We start from the raw sequence: 14,880 nt of genomic DNA on the forward strand, positions 1-14,880 counted from the left end.
AGTTTTGTCGGTGAAATCTGAAATTTCAAAAATTTCGAGTCTCCTTTTGTGTGGAACGACTCATGCAACATGCAAGCTTAATTGGCACAGATGGTGGAGCCTTGAACTGGTGCTGAATTAGTGGGGTAGTGCAGAGATCACTGTGCAGAAGCTGTACTTTGTGAAGGAATCATTTATAGCAAGACTACGTGGTGTGAAAGATTTTACCTGGCTAGGCGAGAAGCAACTGGACTACTTACCGACTGAGCAAGACTCAAATTTTTTTACTTGAGAGGCAATGTTGTAATAAGGGAGTAATTACTCATTGGAATCCACCAAAGTGCAATCATATGGCTGCAAAGGAAAGCTCATTGGCATCCACCCATTCGTCCTGGGCTGGGGTTCAAACCCGGGACTACCGCTTCACCGGAGCAGTTGCTCTACAAACTAAGCTAACTGGGACGGCAAGCTTATGGTAGGGCGAGAGCGGATTGATCATTAAGTGGGAGCACTGTTGGTCAAATGTTTAGAATCCCGCAAGGTGGAGTATATTTGTAATAAGGGAGCAATTACCGAGTGGCACCGAACCAACAGCAGCCATATAGCAATAAAAGAAAGCTCCCAAGTTTCTGAGAAAGCTGTATGGCTGCACTTGGGTGGTTTAGTAAGGCTAGTTGGTACATGTTCATAGACTGTGCGCTAAAGAGACATTCACAGGAAAAAATGGGTAGAAACGACAGGAAAGCGCTTTTCTGTCATCTCACAGCCTATCAAAACTGAACACTTGGGTAGATGCCAATCAATAATTACTTCCTTATTACAAAGGAAAGCTGTACAGCTTCCACAGAAACTTCGCATTTAAAGGTTCGTCCCAGCCGAGGGTTCAAACTATGGACCACCGCTTGGCCGGAAGTCTGAGCCAACCGGGATGGCTAACATGTGGTAGGGAGGGAGCAAATTCATCAATAACTCAAAGTGGGAACTTCTTAATACTGAAACTGGTGTTCAGGGTATAATCACTCATTCCACATGCTACCAGACAGAAAACGTGCAGACTAAATGCTATATAATTTTTCATGAGCACTGCCCATTCAAGTTGAAGTGCGGGTTGTAAAACTGCACACAACTAAAAAAAAACTTCATACAAGTCTTGTATGCAGCACGCAATAGCACTGTCATGCAAGGCTGTGCATGTACTAATTTATTAATAGCGAATACTGCAACATGAAGTAGGGCTTCACAGGGGCTCAATTTTTTTTTTCGTACCACTCACTGGATTTCACTAACGTGCAACTAGCCCAAAGCATCCAACTACCACTACATAAGTGTTTCCACTCCTCTGCCAATAAACACAAAAGTCAGGAAAAATTGACAACTCTTTTAATGATGCGCACAAGTGCTTGAAGAGCACAGAATAAATAGTGTCCAATATACAAGGGGGCACTTAGTTTGCTTTCGAGTCCTGTGCCAGCTGCACAGCATCAGATTAAAAAGACAACAGGCACAAATGATTCCTGTGTCCACGAGGGAGACCCACAGAGTCCAAAACCCACCCCTCCTCCTGGCTGCCCATGCAAAAAAAAAACAGGACAGAGCTTGGGTTAACTTGCGCCTTCCTTATATTAAGGGGAAGTTGTATGGCCAAGTGCTGCAGAGAAATGAGTTGTCACAACAGCTCTGGCAGCAGTGCTTGGCCGTCCCCCGCTGCCGAAGGCCAGGTTTTCTGTCACAGCTTGCAATAAGTTTACTGCAATAAAGAGGAACAGAAGGTGATCAGGTATCCGATGTTCTGGTAAACTGCTAAAATACCCATCATGTATTTAAACCTAAAACATTCATTAAGCTTGAAACAAGCCTTCAAATAATTTAAGCAAAGAAGCCAATGCAAAGAAGCAGTTACCATTTTTTCTTCATCCAAACCATGCTTGAAGAACATCATCACTGCAGTCTCGCCACCTCCAGGCTTCTCGCGGTATTCCAGGAGACCCACAATGCCTTCGGCGTTGCAGGACTCTCCTGCAACAAGGAAACGCTCATTTCTCATCTCCAAACATGCTGGTGAAAATTGAGCGGAACTTTCAAGGCACACATGTTGCACTATCATGTCAGTTAAGTAGCATTGAAAACTGCAACCCAACTGTGCCAAATGATGTGCGCCACTTCATGTAGCATCATTAAGAATCCAGAATGCACAATGCAGAGTGCCCCCTGGTAGTACAAGATGCAAGATTACGGTAAAGTCTGTTAGCGACTTCGCTGCATTTACTGCACCAGTTCCATCGCTGTGAGTGTACAGTGCCATTTCAGGCAATTCAAACACAGCTTGCCACTGGCTGCTGCCAAAATGCCTGCTTGCCATGTCACCACCGACTTGCAGACAGCAGTATGCCAGCCATAACAGCCACCAATAGCCCAACCCACACGAAATTTCAAGCAGAAAATAGCTAAATGTTGCTATCGGGGTTCGCAATGAATATACCACCTATATAAGTTATAAACTGCGCGCAACTACTGGACTATGTGGGCTCAAGCAAGCCCGACCACAGGGTAGGTTAAGATTGGTTTGTGTTTTTCTATAACTAATTTAACGTTGGAACCTGCCTGGATTGTCCGGAATCTGCTAAATAACTGCAGTCGTCTGTGTGCAGAATTTTCGTCAAGGCAAGCGGAGCAGCAGATTAGACAGGTTGCGCCATCTGGGACCTACCCCAGCTCTGAGCAGGGACACTGGTTGCTTCGCAGTTCACCAGACGGCGGCGCATCCACTCATATTCGCTATTCCGCTCGCGACGAAAATTCCGAGCACACACAACTGCAGTTTTCCGCCGATTCCGGTCAATCCAGGCAAGTTGCAATGTTAAATTAGTTATCGAAAATGCAGACTATCGTATGCTACCCTGTGGTCTGTGCTTGACCCCGCATAGGCCAGTAGTTAACGCAGGAGATTTTTACAATCCGGACAGATTAATATGAAACACACTGTAACACAAAATTCGAGAAAATTCAATGACAAAACAATAACAAAAAAAGTTGAAAACAATGGCACACCAGATTAATGTTTAGACAAGGGATTTTTGAGAGCTTGCCCAATTTCCTTTTTTATGGACAGCATCTGCCTTCAATACAAACAGGACAATTGTCATTTGTAACCTCAGTATCCTAAAGCAGACCATCTGTAGACCCTAGGAAAGACTGTTTTCTGTAGTTTTGTCCTTTCGCACAAGTTCTTGATCTCCAGCTACAGTATCTTTCATTTTCAATTTCTCTGCTCGCTAGCTGCTTACTCTTTTTGGTTTCCCAAGAAGCAGACCATACATACTCTTGACTCAAAATGCATGCAAGCCTTCAATTTCTCAGATATTAGCACACAGGAGGCAGCTATGGCTTTTGACTAAATCGAAGATGGTTCAGTGATAAGCACGCTATGGTCCTGTCGTGTGGCACATATATATGAGTGTCAACACTGAAGCTATTTTTTGTTATGCTGGTAACTTGACTGCCACGAGAAAACAAAAAAGGGGCGGGGGCTTTCACATACACGAATGCAGAACCAGAGAGAATGTATTTTCGTGAAACTGCTAACCCTTAAACTGCTGTTTTTCAACTCTTGTCGCGGCAGAAATTTGCTTCAAGAGCTGTCACACTGATCCAAAATTTTCATGCAAAAATATTGTTTTTAAAATAGAGTACTCAAGGGCCCATGCAAACCCTGGTTGCCATCAACCAGCCAGCCCTAAGGAACTTCTAATAATCTTCTGAACAGTCTCTAGATATGCATGACGCAGACAGGCATTATGAATATATGTTCCTAAATGCTACACACAAGGCTCACCTTGACAGCTCAAGTTTACAATCCTGATGTCATTAACAGCTACCTGCAAAAAGAACTGCCACCATTTGCATTCAGGTGGCAGTTACACCTTTTCCGACCCACACGTGTTCTCTGACACACTAAGTGCGCGTCATAATCGCCACATCTAGTTCTTGCTTCTCGAAGTCTCGATGAGCGTCCAGTAGGTGCCAGTCACAGCACTTAACGTTAGTCGCAACGAAATATCCTAGTGTTCACTTTGGTTGTGCGACTACTTTTTGGGCGCGGACTTAGCCTGCGCACTAGCTTTGGCAGCGTTGCCTGCTATGTATTAAACGGTACAGTAATTAAGCTGCCAGCAATGCCATAACTCTGCCCTAATGTGGCTGCCATGCGAGAACTGAAGCTTATATATCGTCACATTGCCATGAACTCTGTAGCGATATGGGAAAACATGGCACTGCCACATTTAAGCTCTGGCAGCCATTTGTGCTTGATGAGGTCTAGTCAGGAGATCAGCAGAGCACTGCAATGAAAGTATAGCAACAGCCTTAGCGCTAGCAAGACCAAATTTAAGCAATGCCTGCAGCGAATTCCTGTCATCTGCATCAAGCCCCCTACTTATATTCACACCTTGATGAGCATTCCCAGGTGTCAATAGAGCGAAGTGATGGTCAAACAATTTCCAGTATAGAGAGGGGGGGTTCTACAAAGATGTTGCCGTTTGCCGCAGTGGTACACCAAATACGTCAAGTTGCCAAGGCAGAGATGGGTTAACTATTTAAAAATTGAACAGCACATCTACCTCAAGTGACAAAAGGATAAAAAAAATGCCATGCATGCACATAGTGCAAGTACGAACAGCAGGCAGCATGCTGTCAGGTGATGCAGCAATGCATTTTGCTTATGTCTGGAAAACAATTAAGAACCACAAATAAAACACACATGGGGATAACACTTGTGCTATTTAGATGTCCCTATGTTCTTATCAGTTTTCAAAAGCAAGGGCTCAATAGCACAGATGGGTCAACAGCAAAAACGAGGTAAAAAGAAAATTCCCCAAGGTCAGGGAAATACTAACCAAGGAAAAACTGGTAGTCATCCAACTTGGGTAGCACCTTTTTGACAGCAGCAGTAAGTTTGGCCTTGGCATCTTCGATCTCCTCTGCTGACTTTCCCTCTTCCTTCCACTTCTCCTGAAGGGCCTTTGTGTAAGTTTTGAGGTAGTTCTTGTAGTCGGCCTTGGTGAAGCACGTCTCAACAAGACGCATGTTCAGCACTAGGTCCAAACCACTCTCCACACTCTCATCGGTGCCCTCATCAAGCTCCTCTGCCGATGGATTGGCACCATCCAGCTGGATCTCTCCTTGCTTTCGAGTGACATGCTGCACGCAACAAGGAATCAATTACACATGTGCACTAGGACCCGTAAAACTGGTGGGGCCTGCACTCGGACTATGTGCACCACTATAGCCTGTCCAATTAAATACCGCTTACTATAGGGCTTTCAACAACTGAATAAAATGTGCGCCGACACCCTGTCCATGGCAAAAGAAAAAAAACATCGAGAGGAGGAATGCGAGACGCATAAATCTAAGCCAGGCAACGTCGCTGGGCTGTCAGGGAACGACTGACAAGGGCATTGTAGGGCAATGCCCTTGACAATGAGAAGACCACGCCTCCAAACTTATCTCGCGATTCGCGGTGAAGCGACGACACGCACGAGAAGTCAATGTCTTCTCCAGATGACGTCACAACATGCACATCGGGCAGAGATAGCTTACGTCAAAGCGACAACGGGCCGCATAGCCGGACAACTATGCCCTCCCAACCACCACACCCCACAGCTCCGTACCGTCGTACTGAACAGTGTCTCTCCTACTAAGCACATGGCGGAATAGGTCCCATTCACCACACATACCGACCGACACCTCCAGTTTTTCACATCCTACTCGAGCGAACAGGAAACTGCAGTTTCCGCACTGCAATTCCGTTCAGCGACAGGTCTGCGCACATATCTGCCAAAGCTATGACATGACGCAAGCAACACAAAGGTTGGCCGAATGCTCAATCTTATATGAATAATCGGTTTTGTGCGCAGGTTTTACACAAAGACGTAACTGCGCATTTGACAAGGCGTAGGGTGAGGTACCGCTCTTATCACGACTCTGCTTAGAACGTAACAAGTAGTGGACACTACAGGCAGTTAGTGCCAGTTCTTCAGTTAAAATTTCAGAAGCTAATTACCTGGCATTCGACTTCGAAGATGCACTCGTCCACCAACTTGTACTTGCTGGAATCGGTGAACATTTCATCACCTGCGGGAAAAGGTTCACATCGGCTCTAGAACACTGAAATAAGCATCCCGAGATGGTTCAGTGACAATAAAATTTACTTACCACTGATTTTGTCCTTGAAGAGCAGCATGATTACTTCGATGAAAATGGATTGTGCCTGCTGTTAAAAGACAGTGCACCTCCGCCAACGGCAGCAATCGGGGGAAAAGGACCCTAGAGAGGTCGCCCCGCGCTTAAATAGCAGTAGCGGTAGTAGCGTAGTAGGAGCCAAGGGTTTGAGACATCGTTTTCCTTGAATAAAAAAAATTATTCGACGCCAAAACATTTGCAAACAGTCTTAATTTTAATATAGTTTCAATATGCATTATCTGTTAATAAAAAGTAAATAGTTTTTGCATTAATCTCCACTAGGTGGCCACATCATCAACGTCGTTGGCACTTGTGGGAGCAGCAGCATCGAGTGGGCATCAACGGACGCTCGCGCTGGCTCATTGTATTTGAAAACGGTTCGCCGTAGCCCGCCTCGGCTGTGAAAGTATACTGCGGGATTTAAAAGGCGGGAACGGACCCGAAATGGCCGGGTGAGTTTGCCCTCTCTTTCAGTTTGACGCTATAAGTCCATTCAGTTAGCAGGCAACTATGCTTTTCTGTGCTGTCGTCCGATGTACACTGGTGCGCTAGAGGAAAGGCGCTCTACATTTCCAACTGTCTAGTTTGTTGCTGGGGTGAACTTGCTGTTTATTTTTTCGTCCGCGTATGCTTTGCTCACATTAGTTGTTTTACATAAGTTACCCAAACCCTAAACCCGAAGTAAATGTTTAGAGCGAAGGCTTTGAACGCCGTTAGTGCAGTTTTCGAAAAACTTCCGAGTAGCTCGCTGCATAAGCTGAAAGCAGAAGGGAAGACGCTTTGCAAGAAATTAGAATTGACTGGTCTCGTTTCAAGAATAGAAAAATGTGAGTTCAACAGCTTGAAATTGATGTTTACCGCTAAGACCCACAAGACAGGGCGCCCATTCAGGGTTATAGCATCAGAGTCGGGAACTTGGCAGAAATCATTTGCAAATTTTCTTAAAGGAAAGCTTAAACTCCCCTCTATCGATGACCCCTTTCCAGTGAAAGATTCTTTCCAGGTTTCATCTTTTCTGAAGAAAATGTTTGAAGGCGTGTTCTTCGCTCATAAAAGACCTGTTTTATTCCTTGCCAGGTCAGAAATTGCTTCAGTGCATGGGAAAAGCTGTTGATCAGTTTGGAAATGTCATTTCAAAATGCAGCAGCGATGCCTGTCGGCAGTTTTCTTGAATTGCTCACTGTTTGCTTTGCTTTACATGTGCCACTTGAAATGATATGATTTACCGTCAAAAGCAAGGAGTATGCATAGGGTCCGGTTTTAAGTAATATTTTTCTTGCTCATTGTGGCCGTTTGTTAGCTGACCATTTGCGGAACAAAGACGAGGTGGAAGGTGTGCAGATTCGTGGATGGCTTTTTTAACTCTCATGAAGGCAACTATGACTGCAGTTCTAGAGTAACTTGTTGTTTCTAGTGATTCCCTCATCCAATGATCATCACATATGAAACAATGACTGGTAGCGTCGATGGTTCTTGGACATAAATTTCTGCTCCAAAGATCATGCTTGTTGGGTGTACCAGCCTTGAGGCAACATAGGCTTGCTACCCTTCAGTTCTGTACATTCGAAGCTGGTGAAGAGGACAATTGTGAAGCAGTGTTTTCGCAAAGCACTGAAAAAATCATGCCTGCATATTGTTTATGAAAGTTTTAGGCAGCAAGCCGAAATGTTGATAGATATGGGTTATCCTTCCCATGCATTGATTTTGGTGGCAGAAGGTTTGCTTTAAGATCTTCACGGCTGGCAAAAAACAACCATCAAAGACTCTGTTAGAGTAAAGGAAAGGATGGTGGTGACCCCATACATTCATAAAATATCCCACAATTTGAGGGGAATCTCCTCGCGGGTTAAAAATCAAAGGTGGATTTTTCGGCACCTGACAAATTGTCAGAAATGTTTAAAGTGATAACAGTTTCCAAAAAAAGAAACACAAAGCTTCCATGGTCGCATGCACAGAAGTTGTGTACTGCATTTGCTGACATATGGGAAAACTTACATGGGTCAAACGAACCATTGTTTAAATGACCGGCTTAGTGAGCACAAGAGTAGCTTAGAGCTTAAGCAGTGAAAAGAATGGGAACTTTGTAATTCATTGCCGGGACTGTAAGGGTGAACCATGTCATAAAATACAGCGATAATTGACCGAATTTGAGACTAAAACTATCTTTAGTTGTAAAGACATGCGTGAGCAGCACGTCCCTATCGCTTCTAGAAAAAGAGAGCATTTATGGATGGGGGACGATGAGGGTGACGAGAATGCTTCATGAATAATATTGTTGTTAGTTCAATGCAGCATTATATGTGCGTGTCTCATCCGTCTGCCGTCTTCCAGTGCTGGTTTGGATAATGCAGAACCAACAAGCCACTTTGTTTCGTTTCTTAGTTTCTTGCCCTGAGCTCTGGCAACCAAGTTAGCAGAAGAACAACTGTTTGGTTTCTCTGTGATGCGTTGTTGCAAGGAACTTGGCCTTTCCTGCAGCATCAGTCAAAAAGGTATCGGAAATTGAACTGGCCAGGATCTTCCAATGGTTTTTTAGCCATCCTAGTTGTAGTCAGCCAATTCATCTCAACCATTTGGACCCAATAGGCCATAATCGGCAATATTGCATTCAAGAAATATCCAAAAAATGCACCTTTCAAGTTGTTCAAAATACATATTTTGGTGAATAACTTGTACTACTTACATTTGTTGCAGCATCAAGATGAATCAAAGGGAACATTCATTTGTGAGGACTGTGCCTAGTGCAGATGTTTTTATAAATGAATTTAAATTATGGAAATTACACACTTATATAAAAGTCAAGTCAAGCTAGCAAGCATACATGACACAAGATGCTGCAATCACACACCACCAAGATGTTCATTGCTTATTCACAAAACACTTACATAATTCACATGAATTTGTGTTGGAGCCTAGTGCCTCTTTCACATTTGCCACTGCTGTTTTATTGAGTCTTGACAATGAGACTGGCACAATTTAGCAGACAAAACAGCTATCTTTTGTAACAACCATAGTAGTTCTACCACTTTTGCCAAACATGCAAATATATTATGTAGTAACAAACATACTGTACAGAGAAAGTGTTGGTGTCTTGCCTATGAAACTTTCTTAGCATGCATACAGCATAAGGCATAGTTTACACTGACTGCCAAGATGTATACAATGGAGGCAACATCCCCACAGTGGTTAGCGAGCAGCCTTTGTTTAGAACTAGTTTCTAATGGTTACTGCATACAAGGGGTTCAATGGGACAGGACAGCTGGATTCAATAGATAAGATTTACTCTGCCTAATGGTGCAAATTGGGGTTTAATTGTACTCAGTGTTTGATTGAGAAACCAATTGGACTCTCCAGCTGCTTGATCCAATTCGGTGTCCAGTTGGAACGTGACAAACTAATTGGGCTACTGCAGTGCCCTTAAATGCTCAATAGTATTCATCATTGTCGGACAAAAACTTTAACAGGTTTCTCTCCGTATTGTGCCAAAATAAGTAGGTTGCGTACCATTCTTCCGGGAAGCCGAGTTGACAGACGCAGTGCAACATGGCATTCATGGAATCTTCAGTGCAGATGCAGATTTAACGGGCTAATAAATTTACAGCAGGAAAACCACCATGGCCTCCATGTCTTGATGAAAAAAAGTAAATGCGTTAAAAGAGTTGTCCATAATTCTACCCTTGCTTCAATGATCTCGGACAGTCAGCCCTTAATATTGGCACTTTATATTGGTGGGTGTACGCGTTTTTTAACATGTGCATTTGTTTCACCTTGAGTTTCATTACAAAGTGTATGGTATCTTCTTTAGGTCCGCCTTTTCTTTGGTGTCTGCACTGGACAGCCTGTATGAAAGGGTGCAGGCAAGTCACCAAGAACTTAATAATCTGCGGCAGCGAGCGGCAGCACATATCTCAGATGTCCTGGAAAAGATTATAGCTGCGGAGTCTGCGTGAGTATTTTTCTTTATTTGCTCGCCCTCTGTGTGGTCAGACGTGCTTTTCTCTGAACATCATATATGGGGCCTAAGAAAGAGGTGAAGATAGGGTGGCCTCTTGCTATGAAGAAAAATAAAGATTAGACTCTCAATTACTGTGTCCTTACTGCTGGAACTTTTAGTGGTAGATGCCAGTTGTTCTCTGCAACCCTTTTGGCCTCATAACACTTCCTGCACAGGTACGAACGAAATTAGACAAAACATGCTCTTTTGTATTCTGCATTTTTCCTATCCTGCAGAAATTTCCAGTCAGCAGCCTTGATGCCTTGGTCACTGAGAGCATCACAAAGCACTTCATTCATAATGGCATACAGTATTGAGGCTCTGCGTCAGTGCCCACTTAAGGAAAGAAAAAAAAAATAAGTCTACGACCCCACAAATTGTGACAGCTTCATTTTTGTGAATTCATTTTGGATAAAGTCTGCCATCACACCCGTTATACGCTACGAAGTGCTTCAAACTGCATTGCGAACTTTTTAAGGCAGTGTCAACCGAGAGAATGCTCTTCTATTTGCATAGATTTTGTTAGATATCAGCTCTGCTGTAGTGCAGTTTGTTTTGGGATTACAATGTTTGCTCTGAATTAATTTCTTGTTTTTCATCAGTATTTGTTATGGACCACTTCGTTTGTGAAGTTTTGTTTAGGAAGCAAAGTACAGTACACTCATGATAATTATAACTCGTATAATGTGCACATATGTTTAATTTTGTCTTTCTCCAACGCTCCCGGCACACGAAAAAGCGGTAGCTGAGGTGCGATAAGATTTGTGGCACTGCATGGGTTGAAAATTCAGTCCCTCGAACCGGTTAACTTGGACGCGGTCCAAAGCGGGACCGTGTCGAGGTTCAATTGGTACTCTAAGTGATTGCAGCCGCGTAATTTTGTTGTCCAAGCTTCACTACCAGCCCGCGACAATAGGCGCTTACGACTGCGCATCAGCAAGCCAAGCCTCCTGCACACTGTTTTGGGTGCTCACTAGCTTTTTTCTTTTACTGCAAAGGCACTATTGGCATCCTAACCTGGAAATTGCCGGTGTGTGGTGAAGCCTTCGAAGTTAGTCACATGATGTGGGTGGTGGCGGTGAAAAACTTCTATTTCTCTCAAGAGAGAAGAGTCTGGCCCTTACAAATACTAGGTGGGGCTCCTAGTACGTGACATGGGAAATGGCGGGAAATAAATTACTTTGAATGACGGCGACCTTGGCCAGCCTGGAGAAATAAAATACATATTGCCACGACTGGGTTTCGAACCCGCGGCGGCACGAACAGGTCAGCTTCGCTGGCCACTGCACGAGAGCGCCCTCGCGCTGTGCTTTGTTTGTCGTCGTCTTCAACTTCCATCTGTCACGAAAAGAAAGGAAACGTGCTTGCTTTGAATCGCGCTTTTAGGTACATACACTGGTGTCCACCTGCAAAAACCTGCTTTCGAACAATATTTCATGGTTAACAATGCTGAACTGCCAGCACTATCTATTATAAGGTATCTCGCTGTTCTGGTGCAAAATTGCTTTGCCCCCACTGTCGTCCATGTGGTCCTGTGCGCCGAAAATGCACACGTATCACAAGCTGCTGGTTGTTTATGTGATGAAACCTCTTTACATGGATACTGCCACTTGTGAGGAGCCTCCACCACTGCCGTGTCGCAGCTGCGAAGGAGCAGTTATGCTTTATTTCCAGCAGTGGGCAGCATTCCCGACAGTACAGCACGACGAAATTGCAAAAAATGTTCATTGCTGCGTATTTTTCACACAAAGAAAGCAGACAATCATTGCCTATTTTTTCAGCAGTTAAATTTTCTGTGGTGTGAAACTTTTTTTTGCCATCCGATGGTCTGACCTTTAGATAATTTGGGCGGTTCTTCCGGTCCCTTGATGTCCTATTTAATATTGTTTTACTCTGTCCAAAAACCCGGTACATTAGGTAACTTTTTTTCAACCACACAGCCAGATGGATGGAAACTTTGTTGAGTAAATATATCGATGCCTCTTACCTGTTTTTTATGTTGTGCTAACGCTTTTAGGTATGTTTTCATAGAGAAATAGATCTTAAATATTACTTGTATACATAGATATCCATAAAGTGAATCAATGGGGATGCGCTTCTGATAATTCAAACAGAAATCTCTGGTCGCTTGGAGTTTGAATTAATGGGAGTCTGCTGCATTTTTATAGACAAGGCTTGTTTGTATATTTACTGACTTTCTACGGTAGTTCAGTGGCTACGCCATCCTGCTGCTGAGCCCTAGGTTGTGGGGTGAAATGCCAGCTGCGTTTGATGGAGACAATGTGGAAACACCGACTGGCTGTGCAATGTCAGTGCATGCTAAAAAAAACCCCAATTTGCCATATTTTATTGAGAGCCCTTCACAATATTCCTCATAGCCCACTTGCAAATTCTGGCCATTAAACCTGCATACCACACCCTTGTATTACGCGACAGCATATGCAGCTCATTCGGTCGAAAAGCTGTCTGCACAGCAGTAGTCTGCACTGTAGGTAGGAAATTATCGGGGGCTGTTTAAAAAAAATTGTATCATGCTAATTTGTGGTTCTAGTGATTGATTGATTGATTGATGTGTGATAGGTATGACAGGTTAATGAAGTCATTGTAATTAATTTATTAATTGAAGAAATGCAGAAATGAAAAAAGTAGGAAAAGGGGGAGCTCAAAGGTGTCAAGATGGTCGGAATGAAAAAGGCAATGCTTGATGATCGTAATTAAGGTTTTTGGAGTGTGTAATTGATCAATTAATTAATTAAAACAATTGGGGAAAATGAAAAACGAGTTCAAAGGTGTTTCCAAATTGCAAGGCATTGCGCCAAACGGACAATGGCATTCCATGGACTCCCTGGCAGCACATCAACACGCTGTCATGCTCCACTCTTAAAGGCGAAGCTTAAGAGTCCTCCAATTTTTTTTACCTCTTCTGCTTAAAGCTATAGGCGCCTAATTTTAGTTGCATGTTCTGTTCTCTGTAATGATGTGTAAGACGTTGATTATAGGGATCATTGCGCGGTATTTGCCTATAAGCGCTAAGCAATTTATAATTGAATTTCTTCTCTCACGTGGTTTCAGTTTGTTTCATCAACCAAATGATGGCTGTGACGTGTAAGGTGTGGCAAGGTCATGGGAGGCATGAGAAAAACTGCAGTGTAGCCACTGATACGTTGTTTGTTGTCATTTTAGCTCTTGAAGCAGGCTGGTGTAAGCAGTGTGAATTAAAACTAGGTTTTCATGTCTTGCGTGACCTAAATGCACGTTACTGTTACAGCCATCACTCAGTTGTTGAAACCGAAATAGCATCATGAATAAATTCAATTATAAATTATTTAGGGGTCGTAGGGGTCGTATGCCACACTGTTCAGGAATGACAGCTTCTGTTGACGCTTGAGCCTTGATTAAACCTGTGCCGGCCGCCTACTACGGCTGACCCGAAAACAACACTAACACATCATTTTAAAGAAAACACGCAAACAAAAGATTGATGTCTGAACTCCTGTAAAGCATGGAAAAATAAAATGCCAGACATTTAACGCTTCCCTTGGACTAAAAATACGCAGGTTTGTTGGGGTAATGCACATTCACACGCACACAACTTTTCATTAGTTCAGAATAAACACACTTGTCAAGGAATGGTGCTGCCCGTGAATATCCTTCCTATACTTATTTGTTTTTAAAAAAAAGCGCTTTTTAAAATACATATTTGTATAGTTATTTGTGTGATGCAGTTTGTGCACTACCTTGCTGTTTTAACAAAAAAAAAAACGTTTACATTGTTTAGTCATCAGAGCCCTTTTTTTTTCTCAGCCCTAAGCAGAATGGATATTCCATACCAAAGACTCCAGGCCGCAAGATGAAAGCTCTTCGTAGCACACGCAGGACATCCCTTTCTAATCAGTAAGTCTACCACCAGTTTTGCTTTGACAGTTAACTTTTGTTGGTGTGATTTCTTTAAATGTGGTGCAGTATGATGGGATTATGTACTTGTTGGCTTTTATAGGAGCTGCATGTGTATGCTGTGCCTTGATGGAATCCTGTACTAGTGCAGTACTTGTCAGGGTGTTTCTCTCAGTCATGGATTGGCTGTATTAAATTACATTTTATCAACAGAAGTATAATTGCAGTTAACGTCTGTTTCTATGGTCGTACACCTGTATACCGGATACAGGTAGGGGCTGCTTTTCTTACTATATAGACTATATGCGAATGCATAGCACCACCTCTTGCACCTGCTAATAACTTGGCCCGCCATACTCGTTTGGTCAAGAAACTAAACCGCTGGCCTGCATTGAATAAAAACATGCAAACAGATTGCTGCAGTTTGTGTTAACGGTGAAATGTTGATGCATTGTTGTCTCGATGTGCGCTAAGCGAGAATACTATGATGCATGTTGGAGTAAGTAGGCCCCATCTTCTTGTTTATTTTTTTTTAATGTCTGCAAACTTTTTAATCACCACAAACAGCAATGAATGGTATAATGTGTAAGTGCACTGACTTGTTTGCAGCTTGCTTGGGAAGCAATATTTTGTAGGCTTTATAGGTGATTTGTATTAATCTAAATGCAGTCTGTCAAAAGTGTTGTTTGTGAAAGTTCAATACTCTGTGACGAAATGACGTGAACAGATTGACACATACTCGAGCGGCGAAGTGGGTGAGGCATATTTTCCTAGCC

General features: G+C 43.1%; 2 protein-coding genes across 2 annotated transcripts in view; one reads left to right on the plus strand and one right to left on the minus strand.

The window, feature by feature from the left end:
* Window positions 1-1,344: 1,344 nt before the first annotated feature.
* Tctp (translationally controlled tumor protein) lies at window positions 1,345-6,343 on the minus strand. The gene is made up of 5 exons (XM_077659532.1): window positions 6,190-6,343; window positions 6,038-6,108; window positions 4,872-5,175; window positions 1,880-1,995; window positions 1,345-1,726 (listed from the first exon to the last, which is right to left on the minus strand). Exons 1-5 carry the CDS (start codon window positions 6,215-6,217, stop codon window positions 1,724-1,726), a joined length of 522 nt encoding a protein of 173 aa, XP_077515658.1. The 5' UTR covers window positions 6,218-6,343; the 3' UTR covers window positions 1,345-1,723.
* Window positions 6,344-6,515: 172 nt separating this feature from the next.
* The window catches only part of LOC144125819 (uncharacterized), a 44,195-nt gene continuing 35,830 nt past the window's right edge, over window positions 6,516-14,880 (plus strand). Inside the window, exons 1-3 of the mRNA XM_077659533.1 lie at window positions 6,516-6,668; window positions 10,022-10,162; window positions 14,015-14,104. Of these exons, the coding sequence (XP_077515659.1) occupies window positions 6,661-6,668; window positions 10,022-10,162; window positions 14,015-14,104 (239 nt within the window). The 5' untranslated portion in view covers window positions 6,516-6,660. The remainder of the gene's footprint in view (window positions 6,669-10,021; window positions 10,163-14,014; window positions 14,105-14,880) is intronic.

The sequence above is a fragment of the Amblyomma americanum genome, chromosome 3, assembly GCF_052857255.1.
Source record: "Amblyomma americanum isolate KBUSLIRL-KWMA chromosome 3, ASM5285725v1, whole genome shotgun sequence".
Classification (NCBI taxonomy): domain Eukaryota; kingdom Metazoa; phylum Arthropoda; class Arachnida; order Ixodida; family Ixodidae; genus Amblyomma; species Amblyomma americanum.